We start from the raw sequence: 24,709 nt of genomic DNA, 5'->3' as shown, positions 1-24,709 counted from the left end.
ACACACAGTAGGATTACCACCCCCTGCTGTTTCACCATACCACAGGTCTACAGAGGGAGAAGCCTGTTCCTGCAGGATGAGTCACACCACATGGCCCATCATCCTTAGCGACATGTTCAGTTTGTACCGAATCTGATATCTGTGGAAGGCTGAGCCAGATGGAAGATTGGCTATTGACACTGACACTGTCCTCCAGCTAGACCTCGCTCCTCAACGTTTAGCCCAGATACCCCCGTCACACACACATGCACACACGTGCACACACACAGGTGTGTGTGAGGTCACGTTAATGATATTCAGACTGAAGTAGCAGGTGGAGGGTTTCTCTGTCATCCAGCAGGGAGGCGACATGCTGAAACTTGTCCTGCCAACCGTTCAAGGACAAAAGACAATCCCACTTGCTTACGCTCTGAATGACTCAGACACACAAACACAAACACAGAAACACACTCTTCCCCGCAGGCTGCACAGTGGGTATAAAATGAAGCCTTGGGCAAGTTATTCTCAGAGCAGTATCATGCACAATGTCAATTAATGACAAACAACATAAATATAAAAACAATCAAGATCAAAATAAACATTGTAGCTATTGGCGGGTGGCAATTAGCCTATTTAGAAGTTAATTATTGTGGTGGCCTCTAAACTTCATTAAGAATTACTCCTCTGGTTACAACCCCCATCTGACAGTCAGTCCTTTCTGCAGCCCCCAGCCCCTAGCCCCAGCCCCAGCCCCTAGCCCCAGCCCCTAACCCCCAGCCCCTAACCCCCAGCCCCCAGCCCCCAGCCCCTAGCCCCAGCCCATAGCCCCAGCCCAAGCCCCTAACCCCCAGCCCCTAACCCCCAGCCCCTAACCCCCAACCCCCAGCCCCCAGCCCCCAGCCCCTAGCCCCAGCCCCTAGCCCCAGCCCCTAACCCCCAGCCCCCAGCCCCAGCCCCCAGCCCCCTACCACGACTGCCTTAATAAGCCTCCCTGCTCTCCTCTTCGCCTGCTGTTTGCACACCAAAGACAGGGATGGAGAGATTGGTAATGGCCAGTGTGGGAAATGCAACAGTTAACATGATGGCATTACTGTGTGATGCAAACAAGCATCCTTCTGCCCAGATAAGCAGCGCCCAGCACCCCCTCCCTCCCTCCAGTCTTCCCCACTATCCTCCACTTCCAACCTGACACCAATAACCTGTCTGATTGTACTATTAAAGCTAATGCAGGGGCCTGGCTTTGAATCTGACTGAGGCCATTTCTTACACATCTCCCCCCCTCTCCTCCCCCCTCCTCTCCTCTCCTCCCCTCTCCTCGCCTTTCCTCGCCTCTCCTCCTCCCTCCTCTCCTCTCCCCTCCCTCTCCTCTCCTCCCCTCTCCCCCCTCTACTCTAACCGCCCATTCTGAAGCCCCGCCCTCGCCGGCGTCCTACCTGAAGTGCATGGCGTTGGATAGGGGTGTGTCCCCAAAGCGGTCCCTGGCGTGGACGGAGGCACCCTGGCCGAGGAGGTACTTCACCACCTCCAGGTGGCCCTCGCAGGCTGCCACGTGCAGCGGGGTGCGCCCATCGTAGTCCGCCAGACCCAGGTGACTGCCCTGCGACGAGGAGGGGCAGGAGTTCACTCATACCAACTGCCATTTCTATTTTAAAACATCATCATTTCCTGTCGAGGTAACTACTGAAAATGGTTTTCTTAGTTTGAATGGGAAACACAGTTCATAGGGTTAGGGTTAGTTTATCATTCGATCTAAAACAGCTTTCCATCAGCCATCTTGACTAAGTCTGCTGGTATAATTGGCATGACTAGCATGACTAGCATGACTAGCATGACTGGCATGACTAGCATGACTAGCATGCACTCAACTGACCGGTTCATCCTGCAAAGGTTCTAGTCTGCTGGGAGAATCATCGTCCTGCACCTGTTCACCTCCTAAGGTTTGTTTTGCAGCTGAGATGTTGTGGTATGTGTTTGCTGATGTCAGACTTGTGACACTTTGTTCCTCAGGAGCAGACCCCATCAGGCCGTTGACACGCTACAGTTACGCTTCTGACGTCCGTGTTATCAACACAGGTTCAAACATGACTTCAACTTTGCCCCAGAGCAAACACAGGCTCTGTGTGTGTGAACTCTGTCCCAGAGCAAACACCGGGTCTGTGTGTGAGTGTGTGTGTGTGTGTAAGTGTGTGGTCAACAACAAGAGCATGTTCAGTCTTCCCTTCTCCTGCTGACTTAGAGGAAGAGCTTGATTTAGCGGCGGTGGCTCAGTGTTGGTTGGAACTTGCTCACCATTTCTCGGATGGCCTTCAAGGCGTCGATATCTCCGATCTTGGAGGCAGCGCAGGCCAACGGGGGGGTGAGGGCGTCACGGATGGCTTCCAGCTCCTGGAGACAAGGCCAGCAGGCCAGAGGATTGTGTGAGCTCGGATTCTGAGAGGGCTGTGCTTTGAACCATACAGAAAATCTACAGAAACCTTTTTAAAACATTTAGAATATGTGACAAACATGTAATGCGGTGAAAACTTCTCGTTTTGGTAACAACAAAAGAACCAGATGACCTGATTAACCAGTTTGAAGGAAGTTGAACGAGAGCTTGATTGTGTGTGTGTGCGCGTGTGCGAGTGTGTGAGTTTGTCAAAGTGTGTGTGAGAGTGTGTGTGTGTGACCAGACGCCTCACCTCCTTGCAGCTAATGCTGAGCGTGTTGGCGATGACCTGGATGAAGCGACTGTCACTCATGGAGAGCTTGGCCCCTGCCAGGTCAGCACTCATCTCCCCTCGCAGGTTCTGCTTCATCATCTGCACACACACACACGGGTCAAGCATGAAACAGCGTTGGACCCCAGGTGTCTGGTCTTCTCTCCGTGCCGGCTCTGTTCATGCCAAAAACTGTCCGGGTGCCAAAAACTGTCCTACCTGACGTCACAATGCCGTTCCGATGCAAGGACATGTCCGTCGCTATGCCAACCTTAAATTCCTGAGATAGCTATTCGTGCTAGCGGGAAACTGTCCTGGTTGCTAGGTAGGCAGTTTTGTATTTAGGCCTAAACCAATTTAGCCTACTCTACGATTTGAAGTTTTCATTAGTTCGATAGCTAGTGCTAGCTAGCTAGCTTATTTCGATGAAAAATAACTCCACCTCACCTTCTTCTTGTCCTCCAGGCTGAGCTCGGTCCGGGCCAGCACGTAGGACAGCTTGCAGAGGGCCGCCTCGGGGGTCATGTCACGACCCGGGATCACCCCTGCGTCAATCAGGACCTGAGGGAGCAGCGTGTTCATACACACACACATATACATATGTATGTACACACACACAAAAAGATCAACGCACACATATTATTGGTGTAACAAACTATACACTCCGCTCACGAATCAAGTATTCACGATATACGTAAGGGATAATGTATAGAATGCCAGTCATTATCAGGAATATAAACCCCGACAAGGCGAACAGCAAACAGACGCAAACTCTGAAGGGGCTTTTATTCCCGATAATGACTAATGACCGGCGTTCTATACATACACTGCATACTTCTATGATTTTTTTTTTTAAATAACATAATTATTCATAAGTATGCAGTGGCAAAGACATCTCTGACGTTGATAAGAAACCAAACATTATTAAAAAATAAATACAAACATTTGATTAAAAAATAATCAAGACCATAACTTGCTACATTTTCAACCGATTTTTAAACGGTTTGGTTTGTTAGCAACATCAGAGATGTAGCTATGCCACTGTAGAAATGCGTATTTCAGTTTCAGCCAAACTCATTTTGGCCTGCTAGGCTACTGCCAGAGCGTATATTAGACATTCTCTGCTACTGCCCAGTTGAAGCTGTAAGTGTATATTCTAAAAGAAGATTGCCATGACTCTACTATACATATTGTTACATTTTTGTACAGCAATGTATTGTACCACAATATATTGTTACACCCCTAACAGATACAGTATGTACACACACACACACACATACACACACATACAGGGGTCCTGGTTGTCCCGTACCTTGCCGGTGGCGTAGGTTGGGTTTACGGTGCCCCTCAGACACTGGGTGCAGTTCATGATGATGACGCCGCGATCGGTGGCCTTCTTCAGCTCCGCCAGCAGGTCTGGGCGGTCACTGGGGGCGTTTCCGCTGCCGTAGGTCTCCAGGACAGCGCCTTCTAGGGGCGGCTGGAGGAAGGCGATCACCTACAGCCAATCACAGCCAGCATTACTGCCCACACCACACACTAGTCACACCCAATCCTGCTGAAGTGGCTGAGTTCAGCTGAGACGACAGCTAGGCGGAGAGAGTACTGTACTGAGCTAGAGTTCAGTTTGACAACCATCCTAACCCTTACCAGCCCTACACACCCTACACTCGACCACCCTGATGCCCATCTGGTGCCCCCTGTCCTGGCCCCTGTGTCTCAGGGTGGCAGACTGGCACTGGGAGCCCCCAGCACCCCCACCAGCCCTGGCATCAAGTGTTCAGAGCCAACCTTTCTCTGCTCAGACACAGCCTGCTAAAATATGGGAAGAGGGAGGGGGGTGTATTTCAGCTTGGAGGATCATGTTTTTGGGTGTGATAAGCTACAGTACAGTTTTTGGAACTAGACATTCTGGCCAACGACACACAGATTTCCAATAAAGCCAAGAGAAAGCAGAAACAGCTCAAGGCAGATGAGGGATTTATGTGTTATCATAAACCCAGTTAGGGGTATGACAGCATCCTGGACAGGGGCACCACACTGTAACAGTAAACCCCCTCCGCTTCTCCCTGTCTGCTGAAGGGAAGGCAGAGTGTCAAGCCTGGGTCTTTAGTGGGTGATTGGTCATGCTCCATAACGCCGTCGCATGGTCGCTGGGCTGGGTGCTGCTGGCAGCATGGATCCCATCCCAGCTGTACCTAGTCTGACCAGGGCCCTTAGAATCATCTTCAGCCGGGAAGCACTCACAGTCTGGGTGGTGAGGCTGGGGAACAGCCTGAGGAGACCCACATTGCAGTTGAGCTTTGTGCTGACCCGGAAGCACTCAATTGTGGTGGGCCAGAACACCGTGTCCCAGTTTACTGCGGATGAGACAAGGTTGGGCAACACATCACACACCAGAAACCTGGAGGACTGAGTTAAATCTGAGTCGTGGGACGCTGGGCGTCAGAACCGTAGAGCCGACCCACGGCTCTCCTTGTTTACCTTTGATGTCCACTTCCGCGTCAGCCAGAGGACCCAGGTTGGGAGAGCAGAAGGCACTGAATCTTCCGGCGTCCACCTTGGTGCTGCGGTTCCCTCGGTAGAGCTTGTTATTGAAGTAAAGACACACCTGGGAAGGCAAGCAGTCAAAAAACACAACAAAAATTCAATGTGACAGCAATATTCCTTTCAACATTGTCACACTGACATAACTTGAGGTTAGGGTTAGGGTTAACCCTTGCTGAATGTTAGGATTGGAAACACACTCACAATCGCTCACACACACACACACTCAGCCCCCCCCCCCCCCTCCACACACACACACACACACAGCATGACAGGCGTCGCCACTCACCTCAGGAATAAAAAACTGACCAGCGATTATCAGCGCCCCCATGAGGTTCCCTCTGCCGTCGTTCCTGTTCTGGTAGATCGGCACCTGAAACCACCATCGCAAAGTCCGAAAGCCATAAACATCATTAATTCATGAATAACTAAACACACATTGAGTCAACAGAAACATTTATCCTAAGATACCCAGCACAGGAAACTGAACCCGCAACGTCTTGATTTGCAGCCGATTATCTCTAACCACTAAGCTACTGTCTGTCGTATCTCTCCTCCAGTCTCATCTTTACTGTGTTGGCAGGGTGTTGGCAGGGTGGGGGCAGTGTGGGGGCAGGGTGGTGGAGGGGTGGGGGCAGGGTGGGGGCAGTGTGGGGGCAGGGTGGTGGGTGGAGGTGCTCTGGTGCAGGAGGCAGGTTACCTGGGAGCCGGTGAGGATCACAGGCTTGCCCTGGTGCTCGCACATGAAGGACAGAGCTGACGACGTGTACGCCATGGTGTCGGTCCCGTGGAGGACCACGAAGCCGTGGTACTTCTCGTAGTATTTCTACCCCAGAGACATGGAGACAGTGAAGCACATAGACACAATGAGGACACACAGAGAACCATCTGTTTTGTGCTACATCTATAGATTCTGTGAAGACGGAATGTTTTGAAAGTTGGTCAGGTAGGTTCTTGCAAAGGTTGCAAGTGTGAGGGAGAGACAAGTTGTGGTGAGTGTTTCGGCTGAAGTACCTCGATGTCCTTTCCGATCTTGACCCAGTCTTTCGGGGTCATGTTAGACGAGTCCAGCAAGGGATTGTACTCTAAGATGCAGTAGACAATCCTTGTGTTGTTTTCAAACATTCTGAACAGGAAAGAAGTTGACCATGAATTTAAATCATGTTAAAGCTTTCAGCTCAGCAAGACACAGCACACACACAGACCTCCAACCGTGCATGTGAGTGAATGAAACACACGCGTGAGAACAATTAGGGTTGGTTAGGCAAATTAGCTGATTACATCTGTGGAAAAAGGAAACCACGAGATCAGGGACATTATTGTCTTTGTTTTGTTTTTGTTCCCTTTACACACACACACAGATTCTGGAGGTTTTTTTTAAATTCTTAGACAAGACAACGCAAAGCAACCTGGTTTAACATAACATTTAAGTACAAAGAACATAGATTACATCTATGATAAGCAAAAATATAGTAAACCTCCTAGTATGCAATATATAGTTAATGCAAGCGTACAATTTTTGCTGCATGTAATTTTTATGTTTTAGTAAAAATAAGATGATCGGTAGGCCTATCATTTAGAAACTTTCTTTCGTTTTGTTAATTTTTTTTCCGGGATTATCAACCTAAATTAATGCACTGACTAATAAAGTAAATTGTCAAAACTCAAACTTTAGATATAACTGGGGCACAGCAGATTTATACCAGGGCACGTGCCCCAGTAAAAAGGGTCTAAAGACGCAGCTCATCTGTATATTCATGAGAGTACCATAAAATGAGAAAACCTAGCATTTCATTCTCGGGCTATTTCACAGGATCTATCAGGGGGCATAGAACAGCACCCGGGCCATTTTCAGCCCAACCAATGTTACATACCCTATTCGGAGACCTTAAGGAAAAGTGTGAAATACCCCCAAAACCCAGTCAATCACCCCTTTAAACTCCACATACCGCCATTCTTCATAATCATTCCAATGGTTCCTCCGGTGTAGATGACAAAAACCCACAGTTCTTCACAGCAGTTCGCGCCATCCATTAACTTTATTTTCCGGCCGAGTTGTGGCACACTGCCTCGAGGTGAATTAGTCTCAGAATGAAATACATCCTTCTGGTCACGCTGGCTGGAATCTGAAAACGACAAGGCTCTAGCGAGCGAGGTCATGCCAATATCTGAGGTGGGATTCGAAGCAGCCCTTAGCATTTCCGCCATGATTACTTTCTAGTTTAAACAAGCTACACCGTTGAGAGCGTTCTCAGTGACAGATCAACTAAGATGCTGCCGATATGTATTTTTTCATACTGTACTTTGTATTCCCTTTTATTGGGACTCTGAATACTGTTGTGTAACATATCTTTATGTGCAGAAGGGTAACACCCTCAAGATGTTCCTTAATTCCAAGGAACATCTCCAAGCTTATCGTTATTTAGCAATACCATCTGCCGATATGTATTTTTTCATACTGTACTTTGTATTCCCTTTTATTGGGACTCTGAATACTGTTGTGTAACATATCTTTATGTGCAGAAGGGTAACACCCTCAAGATGTTCCTTAATTCCAAGGAACATCTCCAAGCTTATCGTTATTTAGCAATACCATGTATGAAAAAGAGATGTGAAAGCCATTGTGTTGAAACCAGTTCCAATTTGATGACACAGTACAGTTTTTACTGTGTTTTCTCCTCATACTTACACTGTTTTGGCCAAACGCTAGACTTTTGACCCAAACTCAAACACTGTAGTCAAAACCATATTATCTGTTGTATAGCTAAACCAAACTTTGCATTCAAAATACACAAAGCCCTCAAATAAAATCAACCTTCTGAATACCCTAAACACACTGCTGGGAAGAATTGAAAACACTATAAAAAAGGTTTTCATGAGCCATTGACTATAACGTGTCCCTGAATTTTAGACATGTTCCACCTCGTGAGTTTGACATGATGTAAAGCATAAAAATCACAAATATATACTGCAATTGTCCTTCTTACAGGCTGTTGATTTTCTATTAACATTATAAAGCAATTGTATTTTGAGAGAGTCAAGTGGCTGAGCGGGTAGAGCATCAGGCTAGTAATCTGAAGGTTGCCAGTTCGATTCCCGGCCAGTACACATGACGTTGTGTCCTTGGGCAAGGCACTTCACCCTACTTGCCCCGGGGAGAATGTCCCTGTACTTACTGTAAGTCGCTCTGGATAAGAGCGTCTGCTAAATGACTAAATGTAATGTAAATGTAATGTAAATGTAGCTCTCGTTACTGTAGTGGTCACAGTATACAAATAGTAGGCTAGTACTGTTAGTCAACAACACAAATTAATTAGGCTACTGCAAATTGTAATTTGGGGAATACATTTTCAGAAAACAATGAAATAAACTAATCGATAGTGTGGTAGCCTAAATATTGAGATGATAGTGGGCTCGAGTTAGCCTATACAGAGTTAAATCAGATCAGTTTTTTTAGTCAACATGTTTGGCACAGATCATCTTGGCACTGGACCCCTGGCCCCCCAGAAATATAACATGTAATGTATCAGTGTTAAGTAATGTATTCCTCAAGATTATAATTATGAGCTGAACACATTATTTTACTAATAAATAATCAAATAAAACAAGTTTGTGATGGTGGACTCAGACCTTACTGAGTGTGTATACATGTGTGTATATACCGTATTTCTTCGAATAAACGCTGCAACGTTTATTAAATAACGTTCATTTTTGGTGCAGCGTTTATTCGAAGGCAGCTGACGTGTTAAAATGAAGAGGACAATTCGGAGCATGTGAGTGAGAATGATACGGTCGGACATATGAATTTCGACACCAGTGGCTCGAAGAATAAACCAAACCCAGTCTCATACTTCTGCGCATCTATGACACAGCTTTACACTTCTATTTTGCGTGCCATATATAGGCCTACGCCAAATCCCTGTTTTACGTGCAGTTTGTAGGTTAATTCATCCCATTCATTTTTATCAACAGAAAATGTATCTCTATCACAAGCAGAACGCCATCAACTCTTTATAGATGATACGTCATCATTCGGACTCTTTACCGAACTATTACGGAGATTCACAATCTCGAAGTTTCCAAATGTATACTGTTGGGGTCTCGAAAGTGGTTCTTAGTGAAGCAAGAATTAACAGGCTTGGAGTCAGGAGATTGATTGCAAAGGTCTTGTCTTTATTTGTGCCAGGTAGATTGGAAATCACGCGCAGAGCTTCTCTAGCCAGAGAAGTCTCTCATACGCCGAGCCTCCCTAGCCAGGGAGGTCCGACATGCATTCAATAGACAAGAACTTTTATACAGTCTTTCTACGTCACACAAATATGTTTGGCAGTTATCAGACACCACACAGTTTGTTCAAGATAAACAGATGTACTCCCTCACTTGGCTGTCCTTAGACAACCCGTGGTCCCTCTTGCACAACCCGTGGTCCCACTCGAGCAACATTTCCCTATCAGGTCATCCTGACCTGACTTCCTCTCTGGAAAGAACATTCTAATGGGAGGGGGAGAATGACTCTCCCAGCTCACTCTTCTCCTCATTATCGAGCATGGGACCCAAACAGCCTCCTCTCTCACCTAATTCCTTACATGGGGATAAACAAGTCTTCTTTCCTGGCCTAGTTCCCTACGTGGGCTATTTCCTCTCCTCATCTAACCCCTGTCCTAGTTGACTCCTTTCTTGAGGTCACCTTACACCAGAAATCCCCCGACAATACTTTTTTATACTTGTGGGGTATATTTCATCTCAAACACCTTCAAATAACAAACATCAATTATTATTTACCACCACCATCACCAAGCAGCATTCTTGTAAATAAATATAAGAAAAAATATATAGGGTGAGTTCAGGTAATGTGGGACATCAGATAAAGTGGGACAGTTAAGCATTTTGATGATTTAATATGTGCAAAACCGACATCCAATCACCAGAACTGATCTTGACTTGTAAATACAACACTTCTCGTCACTATGCAGTGGTTTTTATTTGTCTGACATCATCTGAGTGTGCTTGATCTGGCTTGACAGGAGGTCCGTACAGAAAAAACGCATCGAAGGTTCAGCGGCATATGACATTCTATTTTTCAATGATAAGGCTGGCAAAGGAATTTAAATTAAGTTATAATGCTTGGAAAGGACAAGCGCTTGGACCAGCAGCTGGGTGAAGTGCACAGACAGGTATCTCCTGATCTTCCGGATGTTAGAGTGTGAATATACACGACCGGGAGACTGCAGCAATGTGGGCCGTGAGGGAGAGCTCATCATCCATGGTGACCTCAAGGTTCCTGGCAGAGGACGAAGGGGTCACCGTCGCAGATCCCAGGGTGATTGAGAGATCGTGGGAGATGGAGGGTTTGGCCGGGATGATGAGAAGTTCTGTTTTGGCGAGGTTCAGCTGGAGGTGGTGCTTGGTCATCCAGGCGGAGATGTCTGTGAGGCAGGCCTCAATCCTAGCTGAGATCCCCGGATCGGTTGGGGGGAACGACAGGTAGAGCTGCGTGTCATCAGCGTAGCAGTGGTAGGAGAAGCCATGGGGGGTGATGATTGGTCCAATTGAGGTGGTGTACAGGGAGAAGAGGAGGGGTCCAAGGACGGAGCCCTGTGGAACACCAGTGGAGAGCTGGCGAGGGCCTGACAGTTTGCCTCCCCATGAGACCTGGCAGGATCTTCCCGACAGGTAGGATGAGATCCACTGGAGTGCAGTGCCAGTGATGCCCATCTCAGAAAGTCTGGAGAGCAGGATCTGGTGGTTAACCGTATCAAACGCTGCAGAGAGGTCCAGGCAGCAGAATGATGACGGATGACCTGGAAGCCGCTCTGGCAGACTGGAGGGCAGTGGTGACTGAAAGGAGGGCTGTCTCTGTGGAGTGGCCAGTCTTGAAGCCCGATTGGTTGGGGTCAAGCAGGTTGTTCTGAGAGAGACAGTTTGACAATTGGTTAGATACAGCACGTTCAATTGTTTTTTAAAAGAAGGGTAATAGTGATACCGATCTGTAGTTCTGGAGGACGGCAGGTTTAAGGGAGGGTTTTTTTAGTAGAGGGGTAACTTTGGCCTGTTTGAAGGCAGAGGGAAAGGTGCCGGAGGTAAGAGAGGAGTTTAGGACATGGAGAAGAAAAGTTATGATGGAGGGGGAGATGGGTTGAAAGAGAGAGGAGGGGATAGGATCAAGGGGACAGGATGTGGGGCGATGAGAGAGAATGAGGTCAGAGATCTGCCTTGGACAGGGGAGAGAAATAATTTAGACATTTAGTTGGGTCAGTCATGGAGGGTAAGAGGGTAGGAAAGGTGGATTTAGGGAACCGACTGCTAATGTCGGCGACTTTTTTCTCAAAGAAAAAGGAGAAGTCGTCTGCTGTTAGGGTGGAGGGAGGGGGTGAGGGAGGTGGGTTAAGAAGGGTGGAGAAGGTAGAAAAACTTTGTGGGGGTTTGAAGCAGAGTAAGAGTAAATAAGAGTTAATTTTGTTCAGGAAGTAGAGGGTTTTAGCACCAGTTATGTGAGAAGAGGGGGATTTAAGGAGGGAGTGATACTTATCAAGGTCCAGACCATCTTTGGACTTGCGCCATCTTCTCTCAGCTGCCCGAAGGGTGGACCGTTCTTCACGAATAACATCCGTAAGCCACGGGCAGGAGGGAGAAGATCGTGCAGGCCTGGTTGACAGGGAACAGAGGGAGTAAAGTGATGCAGTTAAAGTGGTTAACAAGGTGTTGGTGGCAGTGTTAGTGGGGTGGGACGAAAACTCCTCAATGGGAGGGATGGAGGATGTTCCAATAGAGGAGAAATGGGAGGGAGGTTGCGCTGGAAAGTTACAAGGAGAGGGGACGCATTCTTCAGGTAAAGTGGGACATCTAGTAATGCTGGTTTTATGCTATAAAAGTAATTTAATTCAACAGTTCTCACATTTTTAATACCAATGCATCACACTGCACTGAAGTTCCCAACTAAATAACAACTTTCACTGTCATCGAACCAGCAATTTCAGACGTGTAAGCGTGTCCACTAACGCTAGTCCAATGAAATGCTAACGCATCGTGACTAGCACATAGACTGCAGATCACTAAGGTTTACATCAGTAACACTTTATGCCTATTGCAGGGCTCTCGAGTTTTGAAGAAAGGGAAGAGACATTTCGGTTGGGCGCTGCGGCATATTGAATATATTATAAATAGTTTTTCCACGTGAGAAATACAATGTGTGGCGGGAGTGCATGACAAAAGAGGTTGTGGTCAGACTTAAACAGGAAGCTCTGCTTGTGTCATTTTGCTCATGCCCTAAATATGGAGTGCTAAAACTGAGGTCATTTCACTAGAAACTGACTGAAACCAGAAATTACACAAATTTTAATGTACCGTCTGGCAGTCTGACATTTCAGTTCCTCTTTTTAAGGTCAAAACCATATTACTCAAGCAGTCAAGAGGAAATTTGCCTTAGAAATCTGCAGTCATGCAACAGCACAACAACTCAAGCTCAAGCGTGGCTGCCATCCCTGTGGCAAACCAGGTGAGCAGCGTAGTACTGGGGCTGTGCTTTCTTTTTGGCATACCTGGGAACATAATGGTTGTGGTGGTGATACTCCGCAACTTCAAAAAGGACAACTTCACCCTGCAGCTGATGCTGAATCTGGCTGCATCTGATATACTTGGCCTCATAACTTTGCCACTATGGATCCATTACTTTCTCGTTGGCTGGACCTTCAGTCAGGCTTTCTGCAAATTACTGACTGTTTTTATCCATATTTGCGTCTATTCCAGTGTGATGACTGTTACGCTGATGAGTGTCCAGAGGTATATTGCAGTGCTGTATTCGCAGCAGTGGGCAAAACTAGGAGGGAAAGGTGAGAAGGCTCTCCTGTTCTCTCTGTGGCTGCTAGCATGCATCCTATCCATCCCGACTGCCGTCCTTTCTGACGTTAGGAAGGAGGGAGCGCTGTTTTATTGTACGAGGGTGTTTACCTCAGATGGACAAAGAGCTGCAATCTACATATTGGAGACTCTTCTGGGGTTTGTTGCTCCTTTTGCCATTCTGGTCACATCCTACTGTTGTCTCCACAGGAAGGTCCATGAGACTGCCTTTTTCAGCAGCAAAAGACTGACCAAACTGGTCACCAATATCTTAGTGACGTTTTTCGTCCTCTGGATTCCATTTCATGTTCTCAACATTATCAGTGTTGTGGGCATTGCCTTGAAATCGTCTCATCCAGGTGCATCTAAACAATTACTTGACTTCAATACTGTAACTCAAAATTTTGTTGAAAGCTTCCTTTTCATCAACAGCTGTGTGAACCCTTTCCTTTATGCTTTTGCATCTCAAAGCCTGCGTCAAAGCACAGAAGACTGACATCAGATGGAGGTCTCTATCCAAAGCAGTGCTCCATAATGTTGTCTAAGATCTTGCTCTGCCGGGCTGCAGTCCTCAAAACAATAGCTGCCATGTGTCCCTATGCACCCAACTACAGACTAGAAGCCAAGAAAACAAGGCCATGCCTTCATTTTATGGTATGTGGTCATGGGAAGAGCAGGCAAACACACCTGTCATTCCCTCTACCTGCCCCACACAATGCATCTAGTTCGGGACGGACTATTGTGCAAAATGTAAGAAAAGCTTTCACAGCATGAATTCGCCAACTATATTGCCAAAACTGGTGTTCCGTTAGCATGCTAGCATGCCTTTATCAGTACCAACTGTTGTTCTTGATGCAAAATTATTGGATGCCAGTACATAGTTAGCTCTCTAAGCTTTTATTAGTAACAACTGTCATCCTGCCGGTGTGGATCTACTTCCTGCTCTCTGGTTGGGTTTTTGGTCCAGCTCTCTGCAAGTTCCTCTTCTTCATCGTCTACACCAGTCTGTACGCTTGTATGCTGACAGTGATTCTAATGAGTGTTCAGAGGTTCCTAATGATTCTTTATCCCGTTTTCTGGGCCAAACTGGGCAGAGCAGGTCAGACAGACAGGGGTAGTAGTATTGATAATGCACTGACGACATAGGGGTAGTAGTATTGATCATGCGCTGAAGAGAGAGAGGTATTGATTACGAACTGTTGTGGTGTAAATGTTGGGGTGGCGCATTCAAATCAATCAAACTTTTTGCACAATTCTTAGGAGCCGATGAAATGGCTTGGCAGGCCGCATCTAGGGGCCAGAGTTTGAGACCCCTGCTTTAGAGCAAAAACAATGGTCACAGGGGCATGGACAAACTCCCTGTTAATCGGCTAGGTTGAGATATGCAAAGAAGGGGGGGGGGGGGGGGGGGAGGCGAAACGATCAGGAACAGAAAAAATCATACATGTAATATGATGAGCATGCTAGCATACATGTGGTAAAGGTACACAGCATACATGTGGTAAAGGTACATATTACATAGAAACACAACATGGTTTGGATAACGTGGGGAGAGAGAGCATTAAAAGTATTGTAGAACAGCTTAGTGGGTATACAGTGCGCTCGTAAGGTTATCATTAGAAAGAAGTAGAGTAATGGAACAGAAAACTATGTTAATGGTGGCAATTATTTACATCGCAGGTAAATTCTAGCACAGATTATGGGGTAGAATAAGTGCATGACAGTGTCAGGGCTTTAAAGTTTTGAAGACAGGCAAGAGTGACATCCCCCCCCCCCCCCCCCCCCCCCCGGGGGGTGAAAATTAATTAATTAATTGCTTTTTACTGGACATCTTTGAAAGACAGATGCAATGATTAATGCATCTATGGCCAGGATACAATTATAAAATATGACATGATTTTAGGCACTTAGGAATGCTTGGCTGGACCTGATGTTAGTTTCTTTCAGGATCACAATGACTCTTATTGACAGACTTGTTGCTTTTGTTGGTTAGTTATAACGGATTTAAACTTTTGTACTCGCTGTGAAATATTTTACCGTTGATTGTTCTTCTACAGGTACACTCTTGCACTTTTTGAGTTTCATGTTGTTTAATTGTAACTTGTTTAACTGCATGCTCTTATGGTTCTTCCCTTTGGCACTTTTCTTCACAATTTTTGTTTTTCACAATGTATGCTTCATGTTTTAGCTGCTTGCAATGTTTGGGGCTACCTCGTTGTTATTATCAGTGACCTATGCTCTTTTGTAAAGCTCTCTTGGAAGTCGGTTTGGATAAAAGCATCTGCTAAATGCATAAATGTAAATGATTTTAAAAGTGACCTATAACATCGACTATGCAATACACTTAAATGTATTTAGTGCTAATAAAATTATTACGCCTATTTGGAAAGAGATTATTATAATGTGACAATATGTCAGTCATCGTGTGATAACGAAAGTATGACTTGGCCTATTGTAACAGACAAAGTGTTGCAAGCTACATCAGAGATAGAGGGACTATGTTCGTCCCGCACTGTGTTCGAACCTGCCACCTCTGACATCACAAGCACCACCACTACCAACTACGCCAACGAAAAGCTAGCAAACTATCGATGCGGGTGACCTGATACCTGATGAGTGAGTTATGAACTACTTCTGGTGCTATTTTCTGATATTGGCTATTGTATATACCCTTTCTTTTTTTGGATTGGCTGATAAGTGGCAGGCTCGACTAAGAACTGCAGGGGAGACGTGCTTGATTCCTAACGGTTCCATAGTGAGAGTGGCGCGGCCAGAGGAATTTTGGTTGGGTGCTGCGGCATATTAAATATATTATAAATATTTTTTTTCTGCGTGAGAAATCCAATGTGTGGCGGGAGGGCGTGACAAAAGACCGAAATGAGTAACTGTCATGCTCAATGCGTGACACTTGAGAGCCCTGCTATTGTATAAGTCAGACCCCACAACTAAATGAATCTTGCCACACCCTTGCACCTAGAATTGTTGTATATAAACTAATTATTATTATATTAGCAGACTAGGCTGACAGACGATGACTGTCCCACTTTACCAGACAAGCTGTCCCACATTACCTGAAAAGAGAGAGGGGGACATGTTATGTTTGAAAGTGTGTAGCTTCTAAAATATTGTGTATTCCCATTTCATTCCAACATGAAAATGTTGCTAAGCCCTAAAACGATTTACAAAAACACCACTGGGGTGAGTTAACAGTTATTTTGTGAGTCTACTGGAGCCTCTACCAAAAAGTGTCCCACATTACCTGAAATCACCTTAACACACACAGGCATCAGGCTGTATACAGGCCCGGTTCTTGCCAGCTCTGGAAGGCTGTTCTGGCAGATATCTGGAGTTGGCAACTATGTTGATAAATTATCCAGATTTTTATCCAGAAATTAAACCAGTTCCATTTATGAAGCAGTAAACCAAAAGAGGGTGTAGTATTTGTCTTTGATACATCACCCCCCAAGCCATGTCACGGTTCCATGGAAAGGGGAAGTTCTCGTGTGAAGCCATTTCCCTTGGTATCAATGTGCCTTTAACTACTGGATGGCCTCGATGGCATCACTTCAGAACATGTGTCTCTAAAAAACTGTTCCATGGAAAGGGGAAGTTCTGGTGTGAAGCCCTTGTTATCAATGTGTCTTTAAGATGGATTCCATTAAAGTTAAGCATTAAAGTTAAGCAGTTGAGCTGACATCCAACGTTGTAGCAACATTGCCAGTAAGTTGCTGCAACATTGTGTGTCAGCTGGAGAATTAACTTACCCGAGTATCGGAATCAGAATGGGTTTTATTCGCCATGAAAGTTTGCACAGACAAGGAATTGGCTTTGGCAAGAAGGTGCAAACATTAAACATATAGGAATCTAAAATGTAAGTGTGTCCCATAACCTGCTTTCTGGAATAACCCCCAGGTCAGTTAGACAAAGGCATGCAAACAAATAGAGACATACATACGCTGATGTATCGGGCACTCACTCACATACTAATAATCTTTTCCTGTCACCTCAGATATACTCTCAGACCAGGATCTTGAAACCATCGTCAGAGTAACTGGCTGTGCGGTGAGAGTCAGGCCTCCATCCTGCTGTACCACCCCCAACATCAACAAGTATTGCACAGCCACAAGTGTCTGCAACAACCATTAGAGGCATGCAACTTGTACGAACTCTGGTGCGATTGCTCTGTTCATTTAACAAGTGTGAACACTGCCATCCGAATCTTGGTGCGTACCAAACAAGCGTACCGACAGAGCCTCAATAGTGGGTCTTGGCTTCCAAACAAACCATGAAAGCTGTCCAATCAGGTTGTGAACTTGTTTGTATGCCTTGTGTTTAGGTTCAGTGTTAAAAATGTCAGTGTGAGCACTAAGCAAACCAGGACTAAATGAATCAGGACTAAATGAATCAGGACTAAATGAATCAGGACTAAATGAACCAGGACTAAATGAATCATTTTCTTTTTTGGTCCGAACTAAGAGAACCAAGAAAAACTGAACTTCAAATGTGAACACAACCTATAGAACTCTTGTTAGAGCAACTGCAGTGTATGGATATATACACAGGAATAAGTTTTGTTTTATTTTGTATTGATGTGTTATCCCCATGACCTCTGACCTGGCATGTTGATTGGATAAACACGACTGTATAAATGCTTGCGCGCAATCCTTGAGATCCTTACATACTAACTGTATATTGTGTAATTAGCTCTGTTCATTTTACTGCGTTAGCAAATAAAGTGGAAAATATTAAAGATTATACACCTGTTTCGGAGTATAATACCTTCATTGTAGATAGACGACAGTAAAGCAACCACATTATCTTTATTGGGGACTTCAAAAGCTAAACAAATATAATCATTTTCATGCATTTATGGGTACCAAGAAATTTGTATGGTTAGGCTGTTGTGAAATATGAAGGTATTTTTTTTTGTTTAAGGATGTTTCTTTGAACCTTGGCCACTGAAACCTCTCTGCACATTTTAAAAACCTTTCCTGCAGAGTTTATAAAGTTAAGTTTCTAAATGTTCCTAGTTTTCCAGGAAGAACCCTTTCTTTGGAGCCTCCAACACCACCTTCACAGGCTTGCTACCTGCCCAGTATGACGATGGCGTCTCTGAGCCTATAGGATGGGACTGAAATAAGAGGCTTAACAACTTTGTGTTTCCTCTGGTATGACTGCAGAAGAGGAACTTAGAAATTTAAGCAAAATATCACCTTAAATGTCACAAACTGGTAATTAATACACCTGGGGGAAAAATTTTAGTTTTTTCTCTAGCGTTTGTTGTCAGGTCAGGGAGGTCTCAAACCTCATTGTGAACACAGCGGTTGAGGGCGTGGTTAGCGATCAAGAGTTCACCCATCTCGTGACTCTGTTTGGCCAGTGGAATGACAATAATATACAATATTCAATATAGTACACTAAACCTCTAAAAACACATAATACACATAATAGCTAGTCGTTGCTGCCCTCTGGTGTTCGGATGGGGGGGGGGGGGGGTACTGCATTTCGCATCATGACCATGTGAAATCATACAAATGTCACAAATGAAATGACATAGGCTATGTGATCATTTATTTATTATACCTTAACAAAATTGCAAAATACAAATGTAAACAAATCTTTGTTGTGCTATTTAGTCCAGTCATTCTGTGGCTTTCAGCTGCCTAAGAGTGTGCAGCCCAGCATATCTTAGAACTTGTGATTTATGAATATAAGTGACCGTGTTCCATTATTTCATCCAAAAAACAGCATTCAAACTCATGTTCTTTCATCTCCTTTATTGATCGTGTTACAAAAGAAAATTGTGTTATACAATCTACACGATTACACTCACAATCATGTTTGAATATTCTGATTCTGATTCTGATATGACACATTTCTGCATAGACAAATTAGAATGAAAACATGATGCCAGATTAAAATTACAGCATCACAAACTTCTTGGACTCTCTTGTCAGCAGTTTTCTGCTCTGATAGTCCTCCAGGTTCTCCACACTTCATTTTTGCTGAATAACAACAGAAGACGAAAAGATTTAATGCTGAGAGAAAAAGGTCTTTCGTCAACATGCCAAGCGTAACTGTTGGCATTCCGGTCATGATAAATTAAAGGCAAAATGTCATTTAAAAATAAGTAAGAATTTTAATAATCATTTACAAACAGTACATATACGTATTTTGATATTTATAAAAATGTTAGCCTATATTTTATAAAAATGTTAGCCTATATTTTAGTTTTCATTGGTTTGGCGGCCCACCTGTATTACCCTAGCGGACCACTAGTAGGCCACGGCCTACAGGTTTGGATTTGCTGTTCTATTCCTAATTATGTGTCAATGCTTTCCAGATCTAAACAAAACCTCTGGCAAATCATCAGTAGTGTATACTTGTTTCTTTACTGTTTACAGTTTATGCTAGACATTGTTTGGAGAAATCCTTTGCTTCCTCTCTAGACAGAAATGTTTTGAATGTTTGTAAAGAAAATGAAAATATTCTTTATTGACTGTTTCTATAATCAAAGACAGTTCAAGGAGGCTAGTGAATGGAACACTGTCAGTAAAACATTAATGATGGGCTGCTCATTGTGTCTTCTACACAGTGGTTGTAGTCATCTGAACTCAGCTGTAAGTATCTCATGGACAAAAGTCTATCATTGTCCCTTTCTTGCATCACAACAACTAACCCTAACCTACTACTTGTATAGCCCCCCAGCAACATCAGATCTGGCAGGCTTTCAGACCCGAGTTTAAAGCTCCTTATGTCTTTACGGGATTTTTCTTCATTGATTTTTGTAGTTTTATTGTTTATTGTTTAGTGTATGCATATCAGTCATCTGATAGGTTAGCAGGGATTCAGTTCTGCTTTGTTGTCTGGAAATCCAGATTGCTGTAAATAAAGTTCATCAAGAGATCACATGACCAGAAAAATGCGCCTTGCCTAGTGTATTGTGTGACATCATGAGAGAGACCACTTTGGAGACCAAGAGAGACAGGGAGACCAAATCTTTGCTCTTCCTCCTTGTGTAAAAGCAACCAGGGACGGACTGGGAGTAAATATAGGCCCTGGACTTGGATCCAGACTGGCCCACCAGAACCAGCCACCACAGCTGCCCTGCCAATGCATGCCCTTTCTGTGTTTGATGGAATGCTAGTTTCAGCGGAGTTCCAGATTTAATACAAGCGTGCGCAGCGAGCGAGCAAACATTTTTGGCCTTTGTTGGTCATGTTGGAGCACAAAATAGTTTTGGGAGCTTTATGTAAAATAAACATAGCCGTTTTTCAATTGGTAAAACCTTGTCTAGTGAAGGTGATGTCTTTTTGTCTCAATTTTTCAGCCCCAACCTTACGTTTCTTAGCTTGGATTTCCATAGTTATATAGTCTCTACTATCTAGCTTTCGATCTGTCAGTGTCAGTGTCGTGTGTAAATGTGTAAGTGTCTCTGAAGTCCCATGCCTTGACGACACAATGAAGCAAAAGTTTTGGTCCAGAGTGCGCGTCGCTCTGCGCTCGGGGGAGGGTGATCTAGTCTAACAGGGGGAGGGGTTGAAGTAACGAAAACTTTTTTTTTTGCCAGTGGAAAATAAAGATTTTCTTGATGAAACTGGGAAAATGCTGTACTCTAACTTAGTAACTTTTGTAGGAAACATTAAAAGTGTCCTAATGTTAGGAAATCTTGTGTTAGGAATATAATAGGCTAGAATATAATTGTTCAGAATAGAATACTCCCGTGTTTTGACTTTCCTTTTTCTTACACTCTTGGACAGAATGGGGTCAATTCTCAACTGCAAGTCCAGCAAACCATAATTTTACAATTTCACAACCCGATATTGAAAATAAATATTGTAGTCTCTGTAAAAGCGGAGCTGATTACATGACGGCCTTATTTTCATAGAGCCATAAAAACATATTTGAAGCTGAAAACTAGAATTAAGCTTGTCATTATTACACTAAAACAGAAATATTTATATGTCCAATATAAAGTCAGTGTCCCTAATTTCCATATAGTATATAATTAAAGAAACCGCTCATGCAACTTTTGTATAGTTGAGTGCAGCGCATATATTCGATTAGAAAAATTGTCAATGGAGACAAAACGGCCATTAGAGGCATGCTAAACTCTTTCCTTTGCATAGCGTGAATATCCACTAGTTGACGGAAGCCAACAAGAAATAAAATACCAGTTTCTCTTTAGAGAGGACGTTGGAATGAGACCAAGACAAAGCATCGGCTTCCAATGAAGTTGTTACGTTGATCAGCGCAACGGATAGTGGAGCTGTTCTTGGTCCTGAAAGAAGGACTTCAGGTTGATAGGCTACCGCGTGCACGGGAAGAATCCGTGAGCTAGGTACCGACCTAGTCATCAGTGGATTTGTTCTGGGCTAGGTCCGTTCAGGAATAACTGTTTTGTGTTTTGTGACATTTACTTAAATGCAAAGAAAAACCTTCAAATGTCCCCGTTATGCCGGCTGTGCGGTGTTTTAAGTCGTTACCCTTGCTTTCCTCCGTAGAAGGTGACTGGTAAATCCACATATAGGGTCGGAGTCTACGAAGAATGTTCCTCAGATTGGGGCTCGACTTTCCGTCTCCAGAGGACCCAGAGGAGTTTGGTAAAGCCATTAGGGAAATGTCTGTTTCCATACCCAAGTTGGCATCTATTAGATTTTTACTGCCATAACAATGAAATATTAGACCCCGAAACATCGGACGAGTTCAATCCAAAAGGTGTTCCGTACAGCTACGAACTCACTGTTTGCCTACGGCCACAGCGCTCAAAGAGCAACATTTGAGGGGGTGCGTAAAAATAATCTCCCCTGTAGTCAACAGTCCAACAGGACAATAAACTAATACAATCCATTAGTAATCCACACGATGTATATCCTTGACCTGTCCACGTCTGGTCTGTCACGCTGCCGGTCTGGAAACGAAGTCACGCGCCTGAGGACAATCTTTCCTACAACTCTCTCTCTCTCTCTCTCTCTCTCTCTCTCTCTCTCTCTCTCTCTCTCTCTCTCTATCTCTCTCTCTCCACCTCTCCCTCGCTCTCTCTCCACCTCTCTCTATCTCCATTTCTCTCTCACTCTCTCTATACCTCTCTCTTTGTCTCTCTCTCTCACTCTCTCTCTTCTCTCTCGCTCACTCACCCACCGCTCCGTTCTCTTGTCAATCAGTTTTTCGTTGCGCGTGCAGTCGAGAGGAGGGTGGCGCTGACTCCATTCATTTTCTTGTATGTGTCCATTCACTTGCGAAGATATTTCACAAATGTGCCTCTCCCCTCAGATGAATCATTCTGAGATTCTGAGGTGCCTCTCCCATAATGGTCACTTATGCATTCCGTGATTCAAATGAAATTGGATGTGTACAAGCCTATAGGACGCTCTAATGTCAGAGGGATTAAAATATCATGTAGGGTTGTTTCATCTACAGGCTTAATGAAGTGTGTGTGGAGCGCGACTGCAACCCCGACCACGGGGCATCAGGACTGGCCCCCATTATAACAATCTTATCTACAAGAAGCAGTATAACCGCCGTATCAAACTCATTGATGCCCAATAGCCTTTGAATATGTTGTTTCTTTAATGATTTCTTTTTTATTTCGGTCTTGAATTTCATCACATTAACAAGCCAAGGCAAATGTAAATCATGATAGGGTTATCTCTACATGTCGGCTAGGCGCTATTGGTTTTCCTTGGGATTAAATCATTGCCCATTGGAACGTGCCGGGACTTGAAGTGCCTTAATGCTGACTACTTACCAATGACTCACAATTCACGAATGATGTAAATAATTGGTTATGTGGGAAATGTTGCACTATTAATATAACGAAGACACATCCCCGCCATTTCTGACCTTTCTGACCTTCACACAATCAAGCACTTCGGATACTTTTAGGGTTCGCTGGGGTTTTAAACTGTAGATCTACCAATAATTACGCTGTGAAGTAATGAAGATTTACCACAACTACCACCCTTTCAACCCTATATGTGCTGGGTCGCCCTTAACTGATGATGAAATTCTAAGGATTAGGTCCCACGGGAGGGACTTTACATCTACTGGCGTTGCGCATGCAGGGAAACCGCTTTGGGCCCCTCATTAACGCTGTTCCAATACTTTTAGCACAACAAAATCACAGTTGAAATGTTCTACTTAGATGTCTATTAAAATAAATTCTGACATGGACACTAAAGTGAACATACTATGACGGTCCGGTCAAAAATTTAAATAATCCCAACCAAGTGCAAAACACTGACAAACGGACTCATGTGCCCGATTATTCAGAACCTTGGATAGTGACAGCGACCACGCCAGTGACAAGTTCGGACACATGTATTTATTAACACTGTGATCAAGTACAGTAATGTGTTGGAACAGTCAACAGCATCAACACATGGAATTTGAAATAACATCACCTGTTTATACACATACAACTGGAAATTAAACCACTACATGTAGGTTCCAAATTAGACCCGTGTAATTAAAACACAAGGGGGCACAAGAGAGAGAGGGAGAGAGAAAGAGAAAGAAAGATACAGAGATAGAGAGAGAGAGAGAGAGAGAGAGAGAGAGAGAGAGAGGGGGGGGGGGTGAGATGGCTGAGCGGTTAGGGAGTCGGGCTAGTATGACAACATGACGTTGTGTACTTGGGAAAGGCACTTCACCCTACTTCCCTCTGGGAGAATGTCCCTGTACTTACTGTAAGTCGCTCTGGATAAGAGCGTCTGCTAAATGTACATTTAGAGAGAGTGAGAGGTGCTTTAACCCTTGTGTTATCTTTGGGTCATTGTGAACCGAAGGCAGCACAAGGATTAAATAATTAACTAATTACAGTGGAATTACGTACCCATTTTGATACAAGAATGTTCAGAAATGAAATGCAGAATGACCAATCGAACTGAATTAAATTGAAAAACATACCTTTGGGCTAAAAGCGGCCCTTTGCTCTGGTGTTGTATCCATTTGCCTTGGCCGCATTTGTCAGCCTGGTCAAGTGGTCCTAAACATTTCACAATTTTTGCAAAGAACTGTTGAACTGTTAAGAACCACTTCACCAAAGAGACCAACCAACCATCTTCAAGTAGGATCATGCATGGATACCCAAAGTCGCAGTCTTTTAAATGTTGCTTTCTCTAAGAACGAACGAAAAAAAGCAGGTTTATATTTAGTTTATATCTTTGTTTAATCCTTGGCTAACGATTGTAGAGTTGTGGCAACGTGATCGGCTCCCCTGAGGCCTTGACAACGTAACGTTTAATATCCTTACCTTGTGAGAGAAACGTTTCTTGTGTGCGGTCCGTGCCAAATCTGTGTGACGAGAGAAATCCAGCTCTTTATATAGTGTTTTGGGGTAGGTTCATACAAGCGCCTCATTCAGCGAGGAATGAGGACCATGCTGGTCCGACCGGATGAGCTGGGTTCCACTGCGTCGAGAACAGCCCAACTACCGCCCTGACGACTACATAAGGGTGGTTCACGCATAGGGAAATACCAGACCATCATTGCTTGCTTGGCATATAATTACAATAAGCCCCAACTTACTTTTACGCAACTAAAGCCGTAACAGGAATTGATTTGAATGGAAGTCAGACTATCTGTGTAGAAATGTAATACAACCTGGGGCCGAAGTGAGACTCTACTCTCTATCCAACTATTCACCCGAC

The 24,709-nt window shown here is 44.4% G+C and overlaps 1 protein-coding gene and 1 long non-coding RNA gene across 4 annotated transcripts in view; both read right to left on the bottom strand.

The window, feature by feature from the left end:
* Positions 1-7,558, bottom strand: part of LOC124487024 (60 kDa lysophospholipase-like) — an 8,911-nt gene extending 1,353 nt beyond the window's left edge. Inside the window, exons 1-11 of one of the 3 annotated variants that reach the window (XM_047049025.1) lie at positions 7,172-7,558; positions 6,237-6,348; positions 5,923-6,048; positions 5,512-5,595; positions 5,160-5,286; positions 4,923-5,035; positions 3,988-4,173; positions 3,123-3,236; positions 2,658-2,777; positions 2,269-2,364; positions 1,413-1,576 (exon numbers count right to left, since the gene is read on the bottom strand). In XM_047049025.1, the coding sequence (XP_046904981.1) occupies positions 1,413-1,576; positions 2,269-2,364; positions 2,658-2,777; positions 3,123-3,236; positions 3,988-4,173; positions 4,923-5,035; positions 5,160-5,286; positions 5,512-5,595; positions 5,923-6,048; positions 6,237-6,347 (1,241 nt within the window). In that variant the 5' untranslated portion in view covers position 6,348; positions 7,172-7,558. Of the gene's footprint in view, positions 365-1,412; positions 1,577-2,268; positions 2,365-2,657; positions 2,778-3,122; positions 3,237-3,987; positions 4,174-4,922; positions 5,036-5,159; positions 5,287-5,511; positions 5,596-5,922; positions 6,049-6,236; positions 6,590-7,171 lie in introns of those variants that run through there. The other 2 variants (XM_047049035.1, XM_047049017.1) reach the window with 2 other exon arrangements.
* Positions 7,559-23,966: 16,408 nt separating this feature from the next.
* LOC124487961 lies at positions 23,967-24,429 on the bottom strand. Its single transcript, XR_006958570.1, has 2 exons — positions 24,313-24,429; positions 23,967-24,178 (listed from the first exon to the last, which is right to left on the bottom strand). It is a non-coding gene; the product is annotated as an uncharacterized LOC124487961 (long non-coding RNA).
* Positions 24,430-24,709: the final 280 nt, after the last annotated feature.

Source organism: Hypomesus transpacificus, chromosome 3, assembly GCF_021917145.1.
Source record: "Hypomesus transpacificus isolate Combined female chromosome 3, fHypTra1, whole genome shotgun sequence".
NCBI classification, from domain to species: Eukaryota; Metazoa; Chordata; class Actinopteri; order Osmeriformes; family Osmeridae; genus Hypomesus; species Hypomesus transpacificus.
Note: the sequence above shows the minus strand (reverse complement) of the source record. Positions and strands in the feature narration are given on the sequence as shown.